Below are 18,201 nucleotides of genomic sequence, written 5' to 3'. Positions count from 1 at the left end.
TTACTGATATGGATGCGTACGTACATCGTCAGCGCTCGTGAGTCGCATGGTCGTTAAATAGTGAAGTCGTTATCGGGCGGCAGAGTAGCCTAGTGGTTAGAGTGTTGGGCTAGTTGAAAGGTTGCAAGATTGAATCCCCGAGCTGACGAGGTAAAAAAAATCTGTCGTTCTGCCCCTGAACAAGGCAGTTAAACCACTGTTCCCTGGTAGGCTGTCATTGAAAATAAGAATTTGTTCTTAACTGACTTGCCTAGTTAAATCAAGGTAAAAAAACAAACAAATATGAACAAGCAGCTAGCTCTGCCATTCGATCCCACATCAAACAGAGCAATTACAGTCTTGAGATTGCATTGTCTCGTGTGGTTGCATTGTGTGGCATCTGGCTGGGTGGCACTGGAGCTGAGAAAAGCAGACCTGAAGCCACACATTATTCTACCTAATCCTCGGTGGAATCTTCCGTACTGCCCCTCCCCATTCCCTGGCTAGCGTGCCTGCAACTTTCTCTGTGGAAACAAAGGGGACTGTCAGACAAAAGGCTAGGTCAGCTAAGTTCTCCTCCTATTGGATAATGTATAAAACATTCATTAACCCTATCAGTTGCTGTAATCAGTTTCCAAATCTTGTACAGTAGAGTCAAAGGAATTGTACAGTAAAATAGAGGAGGGCGCACCTCTGTGTCAAATTTCCTTTATCAACTGGAACACCTATTATGTGGCTTAAAATGGCATTATCAGAATGAGCAGTACAATGCTGGGGATATTGTGCTTCAAGGTAGTCTCGTTCCAAGAACTCTTTTCCTAGAAAATGTTTCCCAAATACAGACAAAAGCCGTGTCGATAGTCTCTATTTGTTTCTATTTGTGTCGATACACCGTCTGCGTCTTCTAATAAGGCATCTGACTTTTCTATGTAATACTTTTCAACGCCCCTTAATCTTTGTTAGCTTGAGTTTTTATTTGGGGCGGTGTCTGAATAATCGGGTTAGCCACATTATTGATCTGGTTACCATGTTGGATTTAGGTAATCCCATGTTTAATGGCCATTTGAAAAGGTCAAGCTCTGTGTGTATGTATGTGAATTAAGGACATGGGAACATGTTATAAACCTACAAGGTTGCAATCCTTTCTCAAGTAACGCCCACTGTGAGAATGTAAACATGTCAATGTAAACATGGAAGCAGAATCATCTCCTAGACTAGAGTCAATGGAAGCAGAATCATCTCCTAGACTAGAGTCAATGGAAGCAGTTGGAATAAGTACTGCTGTTGTGGTTGGGGTCAATTCCATTTCAAATGGAATTTCAGTTTACTTTCTGAATTGACTGTCTTGAAATAGAATTGTCATCAACCCTGTTCAGTGTCATGTAGCATTTTAAAAAGGAAGCAAGAGTAGGATGGATTGAGTCACAAGATAATAAGGTAGGTAGCCTAGCGGTTAGAGTTTTGGGCCAGGAACCGAAATGTCGCTGGTTCGCATACCTGAGCCGACAATGTGAAAAATCTGCCGATGTATCTCTGAGCAAGGATACAACACTTCACCACACATAGATTTTTTTTCCTACGTCAATTTCCCCTTTGTGACCGTTCAAGAACGGTAAAAAAATGTCTCCTTCATCCTGTCTCTCTCTCTCTTTCAGATCCTGTGGCGTCAGTTCTTGAAGTTCAAAGAGACAGAACTGCCTGCAAAGGAGGCCGACAAGCACCGTTCCAAACTCATCTACCAGTCCTTTGAGGTTAGCCATGCGCACAGAGCTTCTATTCTGTTATTTTCTATTCTATTTGCATTCTAGTCTATTCGATTCTATTTTATTATGTTCTACTCTACTCTATTGTATCCCATTCCAATATACTCTACTATACTCTATTTTTTGATAGATTGATATAGATAGATAAAAGTGGTTGTCTGATTTGTGGCTAGAGGTCTGACACCTATTATTTTACATCACTCCCTCTACAGAGTGCAGTGCATGCTGGTCAGGTCAAGGTTCCTCCAGGCTACCATCCCATTGATGTGGAGAAGGAATGGGGCCGTCTGCACGTGTCCATCCTTGAGAGAGAACGACTGCTCAGGACAGAGTTTGAGAGGTGTGTGAGTGAAGCTGTGTGGTGGATATCAATGTCTGGCCGTATTATTCCATGATTCCATCAATCCTCATCTGGATCTACACTGATCAAAAATACCAACGCAACATGTAAAGTCTTGGTCCCATGTTTCGTGAGCTGAAATAAAAGATCCCAGAAATGTTCCATATGCACAAAAAAGCGTATTTCTCTCAAATTCTGTGCACAAATGAGTTGCCAAGATAATCCATCCACTTGACAGGTGTGGCATATTAATAATCTGGTTAAACACCATGATCATTACACAGGTGCACCTTGTGCTGTGGACAATAAAAGGCCACTCTAAAATGTGCAGTTTTGTCACAAATCTCAATACCACAGATGTCTAAAGTTTTGAGGGAGCGTGCAATTGGCATGCTGACTTCAGGAATGTCCACCAGAGCTGTTGCCAGAGAATTGAATGTTAATTTCTTTATAAGCCGCCTCCAACGTCGTTTTAGAGAATTTGGCAGTGCGCCCAACCGGCCTCACAACCACAGACCACGTGTATGCCGCCGTGTGGGATAGCGATTTGCTGATGTCAACGTTGTGAACAGAGTGTCCCAAAGTGGGGTTATGGTATGGGCAGGCATAAGCTACGGACAACGAACACAATTGCATTTTATCGATGGCAGTTTGAATGCACAAAAATATCATGAAGAGATACTAAGGCCCATTGTAAGGTCCATTTTATAAAGGTATCTATGACCAACAGATACGTATCTCTACTCCCAGTCATGTGAAATCTATATATTAGGACCGAATGAATTTATTATTTCAATTGACTGATTTCCTCATGGGAACTCAGCAAAATGAATTAAATTGTTCCTTGTTTGTGTTTATATTTTTGTTTACTATATATCTACTCTCTTCAAGTGACCTTGTTAGTTTCTGCCTGTTTTGTTAGAAAGAAATCCTTCATTTTACAAAATGGGAAGAATATGTTGTTGTTTTGACACAAGACCGGTCATTGATTCGTTGGTCTGTGTGAGAGCATCCTGGATAACTAACTCCATTAGTCTATTAAACCCAGTTTTACCTTAGTTGCACTGCTCTGGGACCGTGTTTAGGCTGTGGTTTGTCTCGAGCCAGCTCCTCTTGAACAGTAATACCATTGGCACGCCCGAGGTTCGCTATCTAGGATGCCGTAAGGAGCTTGGACACTGTCCTGACTGGTTTCTCTAAGGTCTTCAGGGATGACTTCTTGACTTTAGATGGACGTTTCCACTAGTTTTTTTTTGTATTGAGTAGCGCCACAAAGCGTAGGTTAGAATATCAGACCGTTGACGAGTGCAATTTACTTACAATTTACTTACAATTTACTTACAGCGAATGAATCATGGTTCATATTAAAACCACAGAGAGTGACAGATGGATTCTTATCAAGCCGATTCTATTCACCGAACCATTTCCTTGTGGTTACATGTGCCGTTTTCAACAGCTGCAAGAATAACCTCTGAAGCCTAGTGATGCACAGTAATTCTATTACCCATCTCCCCTCATTTGGAGACTCCATATCCAGAAGTTACGATTGAATCAGGTTTTCCCTTTGCTATGAAGGGATTGCGAAGAAAGACATCCTCTGTACACGTGGAGCGATTTTTTTGATTTTATTTTTTTTACAAAATGTCTTCTTGTCAACTTAATCAGATGTGATTATCTGTCAGAAGACATCAAATGCCAATGTTATCAATATCATAAGGCCTAGGTAGCTGGAGGGGTGTTGCGCTGCAAGTGGTCTTCAAATGGGCTGGTCCACTGTCATGAGACAGCCTTGTTTGCCTGGTCCGTGTTCAGTGTAATGGGCAGTCATCGTTTGCTAGTTTCGACGAAGTTCATCAGACTGGACAGCGCTCTGTCTGGGCAGCCTTATTCATGAACTGGGAGGAGGAATGGCTGGACAAGCTCAGCAGAATTTTGCCTTACACAACGCAGCAGACACTTGTGGTCTCTGCCAAGGTTGGGAGAGAATTCCCATGACACGACGGGACTATGTTAAGAAGAGCCACCGCTCTACCTGGGAATTTAAAAGGGGGGCATAGGGACAAGGAGTATGGCATTTGTGACCGACCCTTATAGAGTAGAGTACCTTCTGCATTCGAAGAGGCCGTAAGTGTCTTGTTCCGGACTTTCAGCGATTGTGCTGTCGTGGTTATTGTGTTACGATGTTATGACTTTTTTTAGCTGTGGCCAAGCAAGGAATATGTTATATTTGATACTTGATATTCTTAATCGTGACATAAAACATTTTTGGTTTGTTTGTTTTTCTATTGATTCATTCACTTTTAGCATGGTACAGAAGTGAAATCCTATACCCAGGCCCGTGTTGACCCTGACCGGGTATGTTTGCTAAAAACCATTTGAAAACAAAAATGTTTTGACCAGATCAGTGTTAACGCTCCTCTTCTCTTCCCTCAGGCTAGAGAGACTCCAGAGGATCGTCAGTAAAGTCCAGATGGAGTCCGGTGTGTGTGAGGAGCAGCTCAATCAGCTGGAGACCCTGCTGCAGACGGTGAGTCTTGGACCACTAACACTCTGACTGTACAGTGAGGCCCGAGGCTGGGACTGGACCTGGGAATGAGCCTGAGAATGAGACTGAGGCTGAGGCTGGGACTGGGGCTGAGGTTTGAGCTGGGATTAGGGCTGGGAATGAGGCTGGAGCCGGGACAGGCTGTGGCTAGAGCTGGGGGAAACTAAGGACAGTCATTGTCCTCAATTATGTGAAGTTGCTATAGGCCAGTGATTGGGTCAAATGACTCATACCGGGTAAGTCATATGCTCCAGTTAGAAAATCATTAGCTGTCTGGTTTTGAATGAGGTAGTAAACAATGTGTCCAGTCATCACCAGTGAAAATGCTCCAATCAGAATGGTATTCCCTCTTCTGTCATACAACAGCGTGAGGTGGGCTGGATACAGTCTCACATAACAAAATGAAGATCTGAACTGATCTCCCAACAGTTTGCAAAGCCATGGAATCCTTAAAGTGGAGGATGCATTACTTGTCTGTCAACCATAGAAACCCTTTACCTTCTCTCTTTCGAACGCTCATAGGTTAATGACATTTAATATTGGTATGGCCTCCTCCCTCTAGGACATCCGTCTCCTGAGTGCAGGGAAGCCGGCTCAGCACACTGCCGAGGTGGCGCGGGACCTGGACAAGGCAGACGGCATGATACGTCTGCTCTTCAACGACGTGCAGCTGCTCAAAGATGGGCGCCACCTGCAGGCCGAGCAGATGTACCGCAGGTGAGTTGGCCGTTTCAGTTTCTCACAAAATGGATGATAAAGTTTCTATTTTCTATTCGATTATATTATATACATTGATCGATTACAGCGATTTGCTTTGTTAGGGTAACAATTTTCTCTAAATTATAAATGATATCCCCTCCCCCTGTAGTCATGAACGCTGATTGAGACCTAAGCTTGTTGCATAACCATAGTCATTTAATTGAAGAAATGTGTTGCAGGACAGAACACTTACCTGTCAAATGCGTGTCGTTCCCACAGGGTGTACCGCCTTCACGAGCGTCTTGTGAACCTGCGCACCGATTACAACCTGCGTCTCAAGTCGCAGGTGACGACCACCCAGATGATCCAGACCCAGACCATCCAGCAGTCGTCCTCCAGGATGCGTCCTGAGCTGGACGAGGTGACCCTGCGTTACGCCCAGGACCTGCTGACCTGGGTGGAGGAGAGTCAGAGGCGGATTGACGAGGCCGAGTGGGGCTCGGACCTGCCCACCGTGGAGTCTCAGCTGGGCAGCCACCGGGGCCTGCACCAGACCGTGGAGGACTTCCGCGCCAAGATCGAACGGGCCAAGGCTGACGAGGTACTAGACCTTAAAGGGGCAAAGGTGAAATATGTTTTAGTGGGGTGTTATAATAACTTTGTTTCATAGACTCTATATATCTCCATATACAGTATTTCCATTACACTTTGAACAAGTTTATATCATGTACTTTGTATTCGATCCAAGGGAATGGAGACATGATACACGTTCATTACCATCGTCAAGTGCTAGATCCTCTCTGACTGTGACATTACATTGATGTTGCCCGTGTGTCTCTTGTGTCCCTCAGAGCCAGCTATCCCCAGTCAGTAAGGGGATGTACAGTCAATACCTGGGCAAACTGGACCTTCAGTATGCCAAGCTGCTGGTAAGATCTTTTATTAAGAAGCGTTATTTAGTGTTAAATGTAATATTTTTGGGTAAAGATGCTGTTCTAGTCAACAACCACCAGGATTAGTAATAATTGTATTCTCATAAATGCACACATGCAGTGTGTCATCTAATCTATATCTTCCCTCTTTCACCACTCTCTCCCAGAACTCCTCCAAGTCTCGTCTGCGTAACCTGGACTCGCTCTATGTGTTTGTCAGCGCGGCAACCAAGGAGCTGATGTGGCTCAACGACAAAGAGGAGGAGGAGGTCAACTACGACTGGAGCGACCGCAACACCAACATGACCGCCAAGAAAGACAACTACTCGGTAGGTCCAACCGCCCACCCAGAAAACCATATACATCACTTGAAAAATATATCAGAAATGCTGTTAAGACAGCTTGGTTGTTCAAGTGCACATTTTCTGAAGCCTAGAAAAAGATTGAATAGATCATACAGTATTTCCAAACTCTGGAGTAGTGCTCAGCTGAATGTAAGCCTGTTGATAGCTCAATGATAGCTCATCTTCATTCTGAAGGGTCTGATGCGTGAGCTGGAGCTGAGAGAGAAAAAGGTCAACGACATCCAGGGCACAGGAGACAAGATGCTGAAGGAGGGCCACCCTGGCAAGAAAACAGTGGAGGTGAGCACTACACTACCTCCTAGTGGTCTCCATGAGCAATAGCAGGGTAAACCTAGATGTATGCGTTAGTACACAGAACTGCATACCGTAGTAGATTATTTTGCAAACAAGCATGTCTTATTGGACAAGTTCAGGTAGTCCCTCTCTGTTTCAGGCAGTATTCCTCCGCTTGGTGCCTAATGAACACCACCCTGTTTTGCCCAACTCTTCATGTTCCCCTTTAATTTCCAGGCCTTCACAGCAGCCCTGCAGACTCAGTGGAGCTGGATCCTGCAGCTGTGTTGTTGCATCGAGGCTCACCTCAAAGAGAACACAGCGTACTACCAGGTTTGTATGCTCCAAATCATTTTCTAAATAGAGAATGGCTCATAAACCTGCACGGTTCCATAAGTGATAGTTCCAAACCCAATTGTTGACGTTCTCGTGTTATTGTTCAATACACATGCCCTTATCGTCTTGTAATTCTTCGCAGTTCTTTTCGGACGTGAAAGAAGCTGAGGAGACGATGAAGAAGATGCAGGAGACGATGAAGAAGAAGTACAGCTGCGATCGCACCACTACGGCCACGCGACTGGAGGACCTGCTGCAGGATGCTATGGTACGTAGCCTAATACACAGTTGGACTGTGTACGGGTGCTTGTGCTCACATAAAACCTGAGGTCACCTAGCTCTGGACCCGTATTCATAAATCGTGAGAGTAGGACTGCGCATCTAGTATCAGGTCTGCTTTTAATATATGATGAATGGAAAGGGGGTACACGATCCTAGATCAGTACTCTTACTCTGAGATACTTTATGAGTATGGGCCCTCGTCTCATAGGCAGGACTTTAGTTGCTCAAATGCAGAGAAAGCAAACCAGGAAACTCTCTTTATCTTTGTGTTCCATCTTTTCAATCTTTGTGTTCCTGATGTTGAATTATTTCCCTTCTTCACCAGGAGGAGAAGGAACAGCTGAACGAGTTTAAGACTCACGTGGCCGGCCTGAACAAGAGGGCCAAGACCATAATCCAGCTGAAGCCCCGTAACCCCACGAAGTCCATCAAGGGCAAACTGCCCATCCAGGCCGTGTGCGACTTCAAACAGATGGAGGTGAGCATATCATCCTTATCACCTTTTGAAGGTATCTGGTGTAGGAATAACGGCTCTACATATGTAGAGTAAATAGATACTTACTTTTTGTTTGTTTGTTAATTGTTGGTTAATTTGTTGGTTCGTTCATCACTCCCCCCCCCCGTTCATTCATTCATTCTTCCTGGTTCGTTCATTCATGCTGGTCTAGCCATCCACCATCCATCCATGGACTGTAACGTCTCATATACTCCGTCTCTCTGTGCAGATCACCGTCCATAAGGGAGAGGAGTGTGCCCTCATCAACAACTCCCCACAGCCCAACAAGTGGAAGATCCTGAACCGCTCAGGCATTGAGGCGGTGGTGCCTTCAGTCTGCCTCCTGGTTCCACCTGTCAACAAGGAGGCTATGGACAGTGTGTCCAGGTGAGACTCTTACATCATTACACAGCGCTCAGAAATCAATGGATCACGCGGAGTCCGTTTTTCTTTTGTTGCCACGTCCCACATCTGTTTGCGCTGTCTTCCCTGACACTGACCAGGAGTTGGCAAGATGACACAAACAGATCTGGGACCAGGCTGGTTTTTCGTGACCTAGCCAGAAGAAAAAAACTCTGGCCCCTAGTTATATTTGTTGTACAGTACAGTAACACTTTCTTCTGTCTCCTACCCCAGTCTGGACTCTGGTCACCAGTCGATGCTGCTCCTGTGGCAGAGAATGCATGTGGACATGAAGAGCATGCTGTCCTGGCAGTACCTGACGAGAGACATCACACAGATACGTACCTGGAACATCACCATGGTAAATGCTGGTCATCTGTGATTTTTTAAATTTATTATCTTCAAAAACAACGGAGAAAGATTTATAGTAATTTAAATAGTTTGGCATTAGTTAACTGTTTGGCGCTTAGACTATTTGAAATAAAACGTGATCCTCACAGACAGCCAATCAGTGACCCTGTGAGAGGGAGTCAAGTGGTCACCCCGTTTGGGTCACTGCAAGTGTACTGAATGGAGCGGGGAGATTTCCCATGCCTTTGTTGCTTTAACGGTGAGGTTGAGTCTCCAGCTCTGTTATTTATAGAGCAGATCATGTAAACATGGGCGAGTGTTTTATTGAGTTAGAAAAGCTCATGGGTTTCCAAATTGAATTATCGGCGGGGGAAGTTCTCATACTGTTACCACAGTAAGGAGCAGTGTCTACCAAAGCCTGTTTGTATTACGTGACAAACAAACTAAAAGCCTTGATTGTATAGTAGATTTAAAAAAAAAAAAAAATTTTAACCGCCTATAACAGGTTGTGATGCAGGCAGGGCACATGGACAGAATGACGGGGACAAATTGACAGGCAATTCGGATCAGTTCCTCTCATACGGAGGAGGTTTTGAAAGATTGTAACGATTTAAGATGAACATGTTTTAGATTGACTATTTACTTACCTCTCTCCTTATTCTACCTCTCCCTCTTTTTTGGCCCCCTCTCTCCTGCCTCTTCTTCTCCCTTTGTCTTCCTTCTCTCCTTTTCACCCTATTTTCTTCCCTCTCTCCTCTCTCTCTCTCTCCTTTCTCCCCCTCCCCTCTCTTCCCTCTATAGTTTAAGACCATGAAGGTGGAGGAGTACAGGCTGATTATGAGGAACCTGGAGCTTCACTATCAGGACTTCATGCGTGACAGTCAGGATTCCCAGCTGTTTGGGCCGCACGACCGCATGCAGATCGAGGGCGACTACTCGAAGACCACACAGTACTACGACAACCTTCTACGCTCTGTGGAAAAAGGTCAGTTCCACCTACATGCTCATGAACAAACACAACAAACCTCTGTAAGCCTTTATGTTTACAGCCTGGGACTTACCTGGTGTTTACCTGGTGTTAACTAAGAAACGAATGGGGTATTAGTGGGTACTTTTCTGTTTTGGCGACTACCTGGTTTGACAAATAATGTACAAGTAATGACCTAATAAACAGCGGGCTGTAAAATAAAGTTTTTGATCTCGGTAAGGGTGGCATCTACTCTCCTTCTCTGAGTACCACTAGCAAACAGTTTTTTTATACAGTGGATGTGTGTAGTCAGGGGTGAAAGGCGTGTTACTGTACACCAGTTCAGAAACATTGGGTAACTGTCAAATTCAACTTTCAGGACCAGTGGTTAAAACCAAAGGTGAGTGTGAACAGTGAACTTGCTTTTGAACTATGGATGGTTGGCACGTTCAAAAATTAACAATTTGTTGTTTCCGTCACTCCAACCCCATCAACTTAGTGTTCACATTGATAGCAATGCTTTCGCTAGCTCTTACAGCTTTTGATTGAGTGCATGATATTTTGTCTTTTTTTTGTCAATTTCCAATGTGGCTTGGTTTGTTGTTTTGTTATGCAATATAGTGCTTTCGAAAAACACATTCAGGTAGTGGTCAAGCTGTGTTTTGCTGTGTGTAGAGATACCACTGCACAGTGGGTAATATGCTTTGTTTGAATGCATATCAACGTGTGTGTGTGTGTGTGTGTGTGTGTGTGTGTGTGTGTGTGTGTGTGTGTGTGTGTGTGTGTGTGTGTGTTTGTGACACACTACATGTGAACACATGCATGTCTGATCATGAACCATATGAATACACTGCACTAGTGTGTGTGTGTGTGTGTGTGTACAGTTGAAGTCGGAAGTTTACATACACCTTATCCAAATACATTTAAACTCAGTTTTCACAATTCCTGACATTTAATCCTAGTAAGGTCAGTTAGGATCCTGCCTTAGGTCAGTTAGATCACCACTTTATTTTAAGAATGTGAAATGTCAGAATAATAGTAGAGAGAATGATTTATTTCAGCTTTTATTTCTTTCATCACATACCCAGTGAGTCAGAAGTTTACATACAATCAATTAGTATTTGGTAGCATTGCCTTTAAATTGTTTAACTTTGGTCAAACGTTTCGGGTAGCCTTCCACAAGCTTCCCACAATAAGTTGGGTGAATTTTGGCCCATTTCTCCTGACAGAGCTGGTGTAACTGAGTCAGGTTTGTAGGCCTCCTTGCTCGCACACACTTTTTCAGTTCTGCCCACAAGTTTTCTATGGGATTGAGGTCAGGGCTTTGTGATGGCCACTCCAATACCTTGACTTTGTTGTCCTTAAGCCATTTTGCCACAACTTTGGAAGTATGCTTGGGGTCATTGTCCATTTGGAAGACCCATTTGCGACCAAACGTTAACTTCCTGACTGATGTCTTGAGATGTTGCTTCAATATATCCACATAATTTTCCTTCCTCATGATGCCATTTATTTTGTGAAGTGCACGAGTCCCTCCTGCAGCAAAGCACCCCCACAACATGATGCTGCCACCCCTGTGCTTCACGGTTGGGATAGTGTTCTTCGGCTTGCAAGCCTCCCCCTTTATCCTCCAAACATAACAATGGTCATTATGGCCAAACAGTTATATTTTTGTTTGATCAGACCAGAGGACATTTCTCCAAAAAGTATGATCTTTGTCCCCATGTGCAGTTGCAAATCATAGTCTGGCTTTTTTATGGCAGTTTTGTAGTAGTGGCTTCTTCTTTGCTGAGCGGCCTTTCAGGTTATGTCAATATAGGACTTGTTTTACTGTGGATATAGATACTTTTGTACCTGGTTCCTCCAGCATCTTCACAAGGTCCTTTGCTGTTGATCTGGGATTGATTTGCACCTTTTGCACCAAAGTACGTTCATCTCTAGGAGACAGAGCGCGTCTCCTTCCGGAGTGGTATGACGGCTTTGTGGTCCCATGGTGTTTATACCTGCGTATTATTATTTGTACAGATGAAGGTGGTGCCTTCAGGCGTTTGGAAATTGCTCCCAAGGATTGAACCAGACTTGTGGAGGACAATTTTTTTTCTGAGGTCTTTTGATTTTCCCATGATGTCAAACAAAGAGGCACTGAGTTCAAATCAAATCAAATCAAATTTTATTTGTCACATACACATGGTTAGCAGATGTTAATGCGAGTGTAGCGAAATGCTTGTGCTTCTAGTTCCGACAATGCAGTAATAACGAGCAAGTAATCTAACTAACAATTCCAAAAAAAACTACTGTCATACACAGTGTAAGGGGATAAAGAATATGTACATAAGGATATATGAATGAGTGATGGTACAGAGCAGCATAGGCAAGATACAGTAGATGATATCGAGTACAGTATATACATATGAGATAAGTATGTAAACCAAGTGGCATAGTTAAAGTGGCTAGTGATACATGTATTACATAAGGATGCAGTCGATGATATAGAGTACAGTATCAACGTATGCATATGAGATGAACAATGTAGGGTAAGTAACATTATATAAGGTAGCATTGTTTAAAGTGGCTAGTGATATATTTACATCATTTCCCATCGATTCCCATGATTAAAGTGGCTGGAGTAGAGTCAGTGTCATTGACAGTGTGTTGGCAGTAGCCACTCAATGTTAGTGGTGGCTGTTTAACAGTCTGATGGCCTTGAGATAGAAGCTGTTTTTCAGTCTCTCGGTCCCAGCTTTGATGCACCTGTACTGACCTCGCCTTCTGGATGGCAGCGGGGTGAACAGGCAGTGGCTCGGGTGGTTGATGTCCTTGATGATCTTTATGGCCTTCCTGTAGCATCGGGTGGTGTAGGTGTCCTGGAGGGCAGGTAGTTTGCCCCCGGTGATGCGTTGTGCAGACCTCACTACCCTCTGGAGAGCCTTACGGTTGAGGGCGGTGCAGTTGCCATACCAGGCGGTGATACAGCCCGCCAGGATGCTCTCGATTGTGCATCTGTAGAAGTTTGTGAGTGCTTTTGGTGACAAGCCGAATTTCTTCAGCCTCCTGAGGTTGAAGAGGCGCTGCTGCGCCTTCCTCACGATGCTGTCTGTGTGAGTGGACCAATTCAGTTTGTCTGTGATGTGTATGCCGAGGAACTTAAAACTTGCTACCCTCTCCACTACTGTTCCATCGATGTGGATGGGGGTGTTCCCTCTGCTGTTTCCTGAAGTCCACAATCATCTCCTTAGTTTTGTTGACGTTGAGTGTGAGGTTATTTTCCTGACACCACACTCCGAGGGCCCTCACCTCCTCCCTGTAGGCCGTCTCGTCGTTGTTGGTAATCAAGCCTACCACTGTTGTGTCGTCCGCAAACTTGATGATTGAGTTGGAGGCGTGCATGGCCACGCAGTCGTGGGTGAACAGGGAGTACAGGAGAGGGCTCAGAACGCACCCTTGTGGGGCCCCAGTGTTGAGGATCAGCGGGGAGGAGATGTTGTTGCCTACCCTCACCACCTGGGGGCGGCCCGTCAGGAAGTCCAGTACCCAGTTGCACAGGGCGGGGTCGAGACCCAGGGTCTCGAGCTTGATGACGAGCTTGGAGGGTACTATGGTGTTGAATCCCGAGCTGTAGTCGATGAACAGCATTCTCACATAGGTATTCCTCTTGTCCAGATGGGTTAGGGCAGTGTGCAGTGTGGTTGAGATTGCATCGTCTGTGGACCTATTTGGGCGGTAAGCAAATTGGAGTGGGTCAAGGGTGTCAGGTAGGGTGGAGGTGATATGGTCCTTGACTAGTCTCTCAAAGCACTTCATGATGACGGATGTGAGTGCTACGGGCGGTAGTCGTTTAGCTCAGTTACCTTAGCTTTCTTGGGAACAGGAACAATGGTGGCCCTCTTGAAGCATGTGGGAACAGCAGACTGGTATAGGGATTGATTGAATATGTCCGTAAACACACCGGCCAGCTGGTCTGCGCATGCTCTGAGGGCGCGGCTGGGGATGCCGTCTGGGCCTGCAGCCTTGCGGTTAACACGTTTAAATGTCTTACTCACTTCGGCTGCAGTGAAGGAGAGACCGCATGTTTCCGTTGCAGGCCGTGTCAGTGGCACTGTATTGTCCTCAAAGCGGGCAAAAAAGTTATTTAGTCTGCCTGGGAGCAAGACATCCTGGTCCGTGACTGGGCTGGGTTTCTTCCTGTAGTCCGTGATTGACTGTAGACCCTGCCACATACCTCTTGTGTCTGAGCCGTTGAATTGAGATTCTACTTTTTTTGAAGGTTGGCCTTGAAATACATCCACAGGTACACCTCCAATTGACTCAAATTATGTCAATTAGCCTATCAGAAGCTTCTAAAGCCTTGACATAATTTTCTGGAATTTTCCAAGCTGTTTAAAGGCACAGTCAACTTAGTGCATGTAAACTTCTGACCGACTGGAATTGTGATACAGTGAATTATAAGTGAAATAATCTGTAAGTGAAATAAATAAATTACTTGTCATGCAGAAAGTAGATGTCTTAACCGACTTGCCAAAACCATAGTTTTTTACAAGAAATTTGTGGACCTAAGTGTAGGTAAACTTCCGACTTCAAGTGTGTGTGTGTGTGTGTGTGTGTGTGTGTGTGTGTGTGTGTGTGTGTGTGTGTGTGTATGTATTTATTTATTTATATAATCAGCAATTGTAATTCCATTCAAATTACTGAGGTATTGCAAGGTAAAGAGCGTACATGGAAGAAAACATGGGAAAGGTTTCACCACACTTACAGTTAACCCTCTATCTTACCACACACCCATCCTGCCCTAAGCTCCTCACCATGATAATAGAATAATTGTATTATTATTGCCACTCTGCAGGCGCTTCTATCTGAAATGATTTACAGTACAGTGAGCGCATACATTTTGAGTATGTGATCCCTGTGGGTATTGAACCCACAGCCTTGGAGCTACTAGTGCCACACTCTTACCACCCTAACCGATCTCCACAATGTCCACGCTGCACACAGGTGAGCAGGACGAGTCGATGTGTGTGACCTACATCACCCAGATCAAGGACCTGCGTCTACGGATAGAGGACTGCGAGGCTCGTACCGTGGCCCGCATCCGCAAGCCCGTGGACAAGGACCCCATCCAGGACTGTGCCCAGAAGACCACCGACCAAAAGGTGCTGTACCTAGACTGTACTAACTAAAGAATGCGTCTAACCTATTTATTGAACAGGTCTCCTCTGTAAAAGACGCTCAGTGGGATCAACCTGTATAAATAAAGGATAATAAAGTATAACCTCTGTACAGGTGAAGGTAGCGGTGGGGGAGGGGCACCTCAGTGGTCGTGTCCATGGGACAACAGATACCGAAGTGAATCACCAAAAAACAATGACGTTTTATTTGGACACTGGGAATAACGTCATAAAGAACTCTGACTGTGTTTTTAGGAGCTACTATAAAACTGTTACGGAGGGGGAAGCACCTAAAATGTGATGCCAAGCAGGGTTTGGTAGGTTACTTTCTAAATGTAATCCGTTAGTTACATGGCCACAATTGTAATAGATTACTTTCCCCTTAAGATTGCGTTAGAAGTCGGCAAACCTTTATATTACCAATTTACCAACATCTATTACAGGATAAATCAATATTAGCGTTTACATAGCTGGCCATAAATGGATGTTGCATTTTACTTTATGGGTTGGTTATGTAGGCTTCATCTAACCCATTGCTTTCTACTACAGATAATAATCTGATTAGGCTATGTCTTTACATTAAAAACACAAGTCTGTCAGATTTCCAGTCACTCCAATTAATTGAATACCCCTTGATCTTCAAGAATAGGACTTGTAAATATGGAAATATAGATTAGCCAAATTGTTTTACCTGAGCATGACCCAAAAACAAAGGACTTACTAGCCTACTCTGTTGTTTATGGTTTTGTTGTCATGCAGGCTCATTGCTTTGAGTTAAAAATAAATCCTGCTCTCGTTGAATGGCATTCTATGAGCACTACTGAAAAGTGCAACCTTGCATATGAAAAATGTATACCATATTCTGTATTTGCTATAGGCTTATTGTTTTCAATTTTTCTTTGGTGACACCCTGATACCTCTATAATTTGCAGAGGTTTAAGCCGATCAAAAGTGTGCGAGTTTGAGCCATGTGTCCATTAGGCCTATGGGCATTTTCCTGAATCAGCACACATTAGATCCAGCAATAAAAGCCCCGCTTGTGGTCTTCTTGTTTTTGACAACACGATATCACAGAGGAGTTGGGAAGGAAGGAACTCCCTCCAACTTTTTTTCCCCCAAAAGGCTGGGATCTGCACTCTGCAGCTGTTTGCAAGATCAACGTTTCCACTGGCTGTCTACTGGTCACAAAAAACAATGATTTGATTGGCAGCTTAAACTTATTTCATTCAACCATTATTGTGTTCAAATACACATGTCCATTTGTGAACAGCCATCCACAACCACCACAATCCGTAAGGTGCACATAGCTAAATGAGAGAGCACCGGTGTGATTCAAATCAGTGCGCCATGTAGACACCAATAGGAAGTGGTATCTGCTGTCCTTAACGTCCAAGCGTTTTTTTTCTCCCAAGTTGGATCATCTTTGGATGCCGACAGCACTCGCACCATTGGAAGACGTACTGTAGCTTGAACTGTAGCCTACTACAGAAGCCTATTCCTGCTGTTTCCCTGCGATCCTTCACATGCATTTGGTGTGTCATCGTAGTTGTCTCTGCCTTGTGGTCAGATTCGCTCAGGCGGAACAAACATGAACTTGTTCCTTTTTTCAATGCTGATTTGAATGTCATTGAGAATAATCTATTTTTCCGAAAGTGTCTGTAATCGGATCACAATATTTTAGCTGGTAACGTAACGTACAGCTATTTTTTGGGGGGGAATCCGTCACTCCCCAACCCTGATACCAAGCTACAGACTGGCACCAGAATCAGGACAAAGCACTACACAGAAAAGGAGAGAGAGAGAGAATGAGGGAGGGGTAGAAAGAGAGGGAATGAAATACCGAGAGAGGAGACGGCGAGCCCTAATTTCAGCAGATTGCAGCTATGGATAGGGCTTTCTGCGGTGGGGGAGAGAAATGTGAGAAAGAAGGGGGCTTGAGAAAGGAGATATACATACTGTACGGGAGCCAAGTGCAGCGGGAAAGAGAGGAACGATGGGAGACGGGAGGATAGGCGGGGCAGAGGTAGATAGAGAGGGAGGGAGCGGAATGGCATGGTTGCCGCCTTCTGCGCTGCCTCTCAGGGGGGAAGAGGGAGAGAGGAGAAGGCGAGTCATGAGAGTAAGACGGAGAGCGCAAGAGAGAGAGAAGGAAAGGGAAAATAGAGTAGTGTATATGCTCAGTGTGTTCAGTCCCTGGACTGTGTTTCTCTATGGAGACTGAGGGTGACTGGCTGGAAGGCCCACTGCCCAGCCTGCTGATCCAGCTCCTCTGGACCCTGCTGGCTCTGGGCCTAGTGGGGATCCTTTCTATGCTACTCCACCAAGACCCCTGGCAGCTCATCCCCCGGAGAGTCCACACACAGGTCAGGCTCAGGAACACACTGCTTCCTTGGTCCTGATAGGAGGGACTCGTTCAGCATTATGACACTCGGTGGAAGTTTGTAATTGGAGATTTTCTCTCTTTGTTTTGCTATTTGTCCTGTTCTTTATCTTAATCGTCATGCACTTGTTTCTCTCCTGTTTCAGAAAGTCCAAGTGGAGCTTGAGGGGATCAAGAAGAACCTGGACCAGGTGGCCGTGAAGACCGAGGAGGTCCTGAGTACCACTCCTCAGCAGTCCAGCACTGCCCCTGTCCTGCGCTCTGAACTGGACTTCACCCTGAAGAAGATGGACCACGCCTACATCCTCTCCTCTGTCTATCTAGAGAAGTGAGTTGACTTGTCGGTTTTCTTTCTGTAGCCAGTTTCCATTTTTGGGGTTCTTATTGCCCTGACAAAAGCAACAAACAAGCAAGTGAAAAATACAACATTCTATTTAAGCAGCATTAAATCTCTCACGCCACTTCGCTCCCCATCCCTCCTCCACTGACATTTCCTCTTCCTTGCCTCAGGCTGAAGACGGTGGACGTGGTCATCCGCAACACGCAGGGGGCCGAGGGCGTTCTGAAGAAGTACGAGCAGCGACTGCGCGAGGTCCAAACGGTGCCCAATGACGTCAAGGAGGTGGAAATGTACCGCACCCAGCTCAAGGTGAACTGACTGGGAAGCTCTGGGCACAGCCTCAGCCTTTATTCTTGTGTTATGTTTCCACTGAACAACCAGGCTTTTGTTCTCTGTTCTCTGAACACTTACCTCCTCTTTGTATGACACAGTTGGTCCGCTTTTTCCAAGCCAGGGAGCTGGAGAGGCTTTTGCATAAACGCTACTCAGTAGATAGGTTGTGATGTTTATTACATTAAAAACACATGCGCTTTGGGACATTAATGAACTGTGTGGGATTCATTACGGGTTTGTTGACAGCCAACGCTCG

At 44.9% G+C, this 18,201-nt stretch overlaps 1 protein-coding gene across 7 annotated transcripts in view; it reads left to right on the top strand.

Moving 5' to 3' along the window:
- The window catches only part of LOC112233084 (plectin), a 95,934-nt gene that overhangs the window by 62,258 nt on the left and 15,475 nt on the right, over window positions 1-18,201 (top strand). For 3 of the 7 annotated variants that reach the window (XM_024400523.2, XM_024400502.2, XM_024400544.2), the window contains 17 exons: window positions 1,635-1,730; window positions 1,955-2,082; window positions 4,516-4,609; window positions 5,190-5,344; window positions 5,606-5,927; window positions 6,178-6,255; window positions 6,426-6,587; window positions 6,798-6,902; window positions 7,134-7,229; window positions 7,375-7,500; window positions 7,840-7,992; window positions 8,240-8,397; window positions 8,647-8,773; window positions 9,565-9,748; window positions 14,720-14,877; window positions 17,419-17,600; window positions 17,783-17,921. In XM_024400523.2, the coding sequence (XP_024256291.2) occupies window positions 1,635-1,730; window positions 1,955-2,082; window positions 4,516-4,609; window positions 5,190-5,344; window positions 5,606-5,927; window positions 6,178-6,255; window positions 6,426-6,587; window positions 6,798-6,902; window positions 7,134-7,229; window positions 7,375-7,500; window positions 7,840-7,992; window positions 8,240-8,397; window positions 8,647-8,773; window positions 9,565-9,748; window positions 14,720-14,877; window positions 17,419-17,600; window positions 17,783-17,921 (2,463 nt within the window). Of the gene's footprint in view, window positions 1-1,634; window positions 1,731-1,954; window positions 2,083-4,515; window positions 4,610-5,189; window positions 5,345-5,605; window positions 5,952-6,177; window positions 6,256-6,425; window positions 6,588-6,797; window positions 6,903-7,133; window positions 7,230-7,374; window positions 7,501-7,839; window positions 7,993-8,239; window positions 8,398-8,646; window positions 8,774-9,564; window positions 9,749-10,109; window positions 10,131-14,719; window positions 14,878-17,418; window positions 17,601-17,782; window positions 17,922-18,201 lie in introns of all 7 variants that reach the window. The other 4 variants (XM_042313382.1, XM_042313377.1, XM_042313373.1 and 1 more) reach the window with 2 other exon arrangements.

The sequence above is a fragment of the Oncorhynchus tshawytscha genome, linkage group LG03, assembly GCF_018296145.1.
Source record: "Oncorhynchus tshawytscha isolate Ot180627B linkage group LG03, Otsh_v2.0, whole genome shotgun sequence".
Taxonomy (NCBI): Eukaryota; Metazoa; Chordata; class Actinopteri; order Salmoniformes; family Salmonidae; genus Oncorhynchus; species Oncorhynchus tshawytscha.
This window is presented reverse-complemented; position numbering and strand designations above follow the sequence as displayed.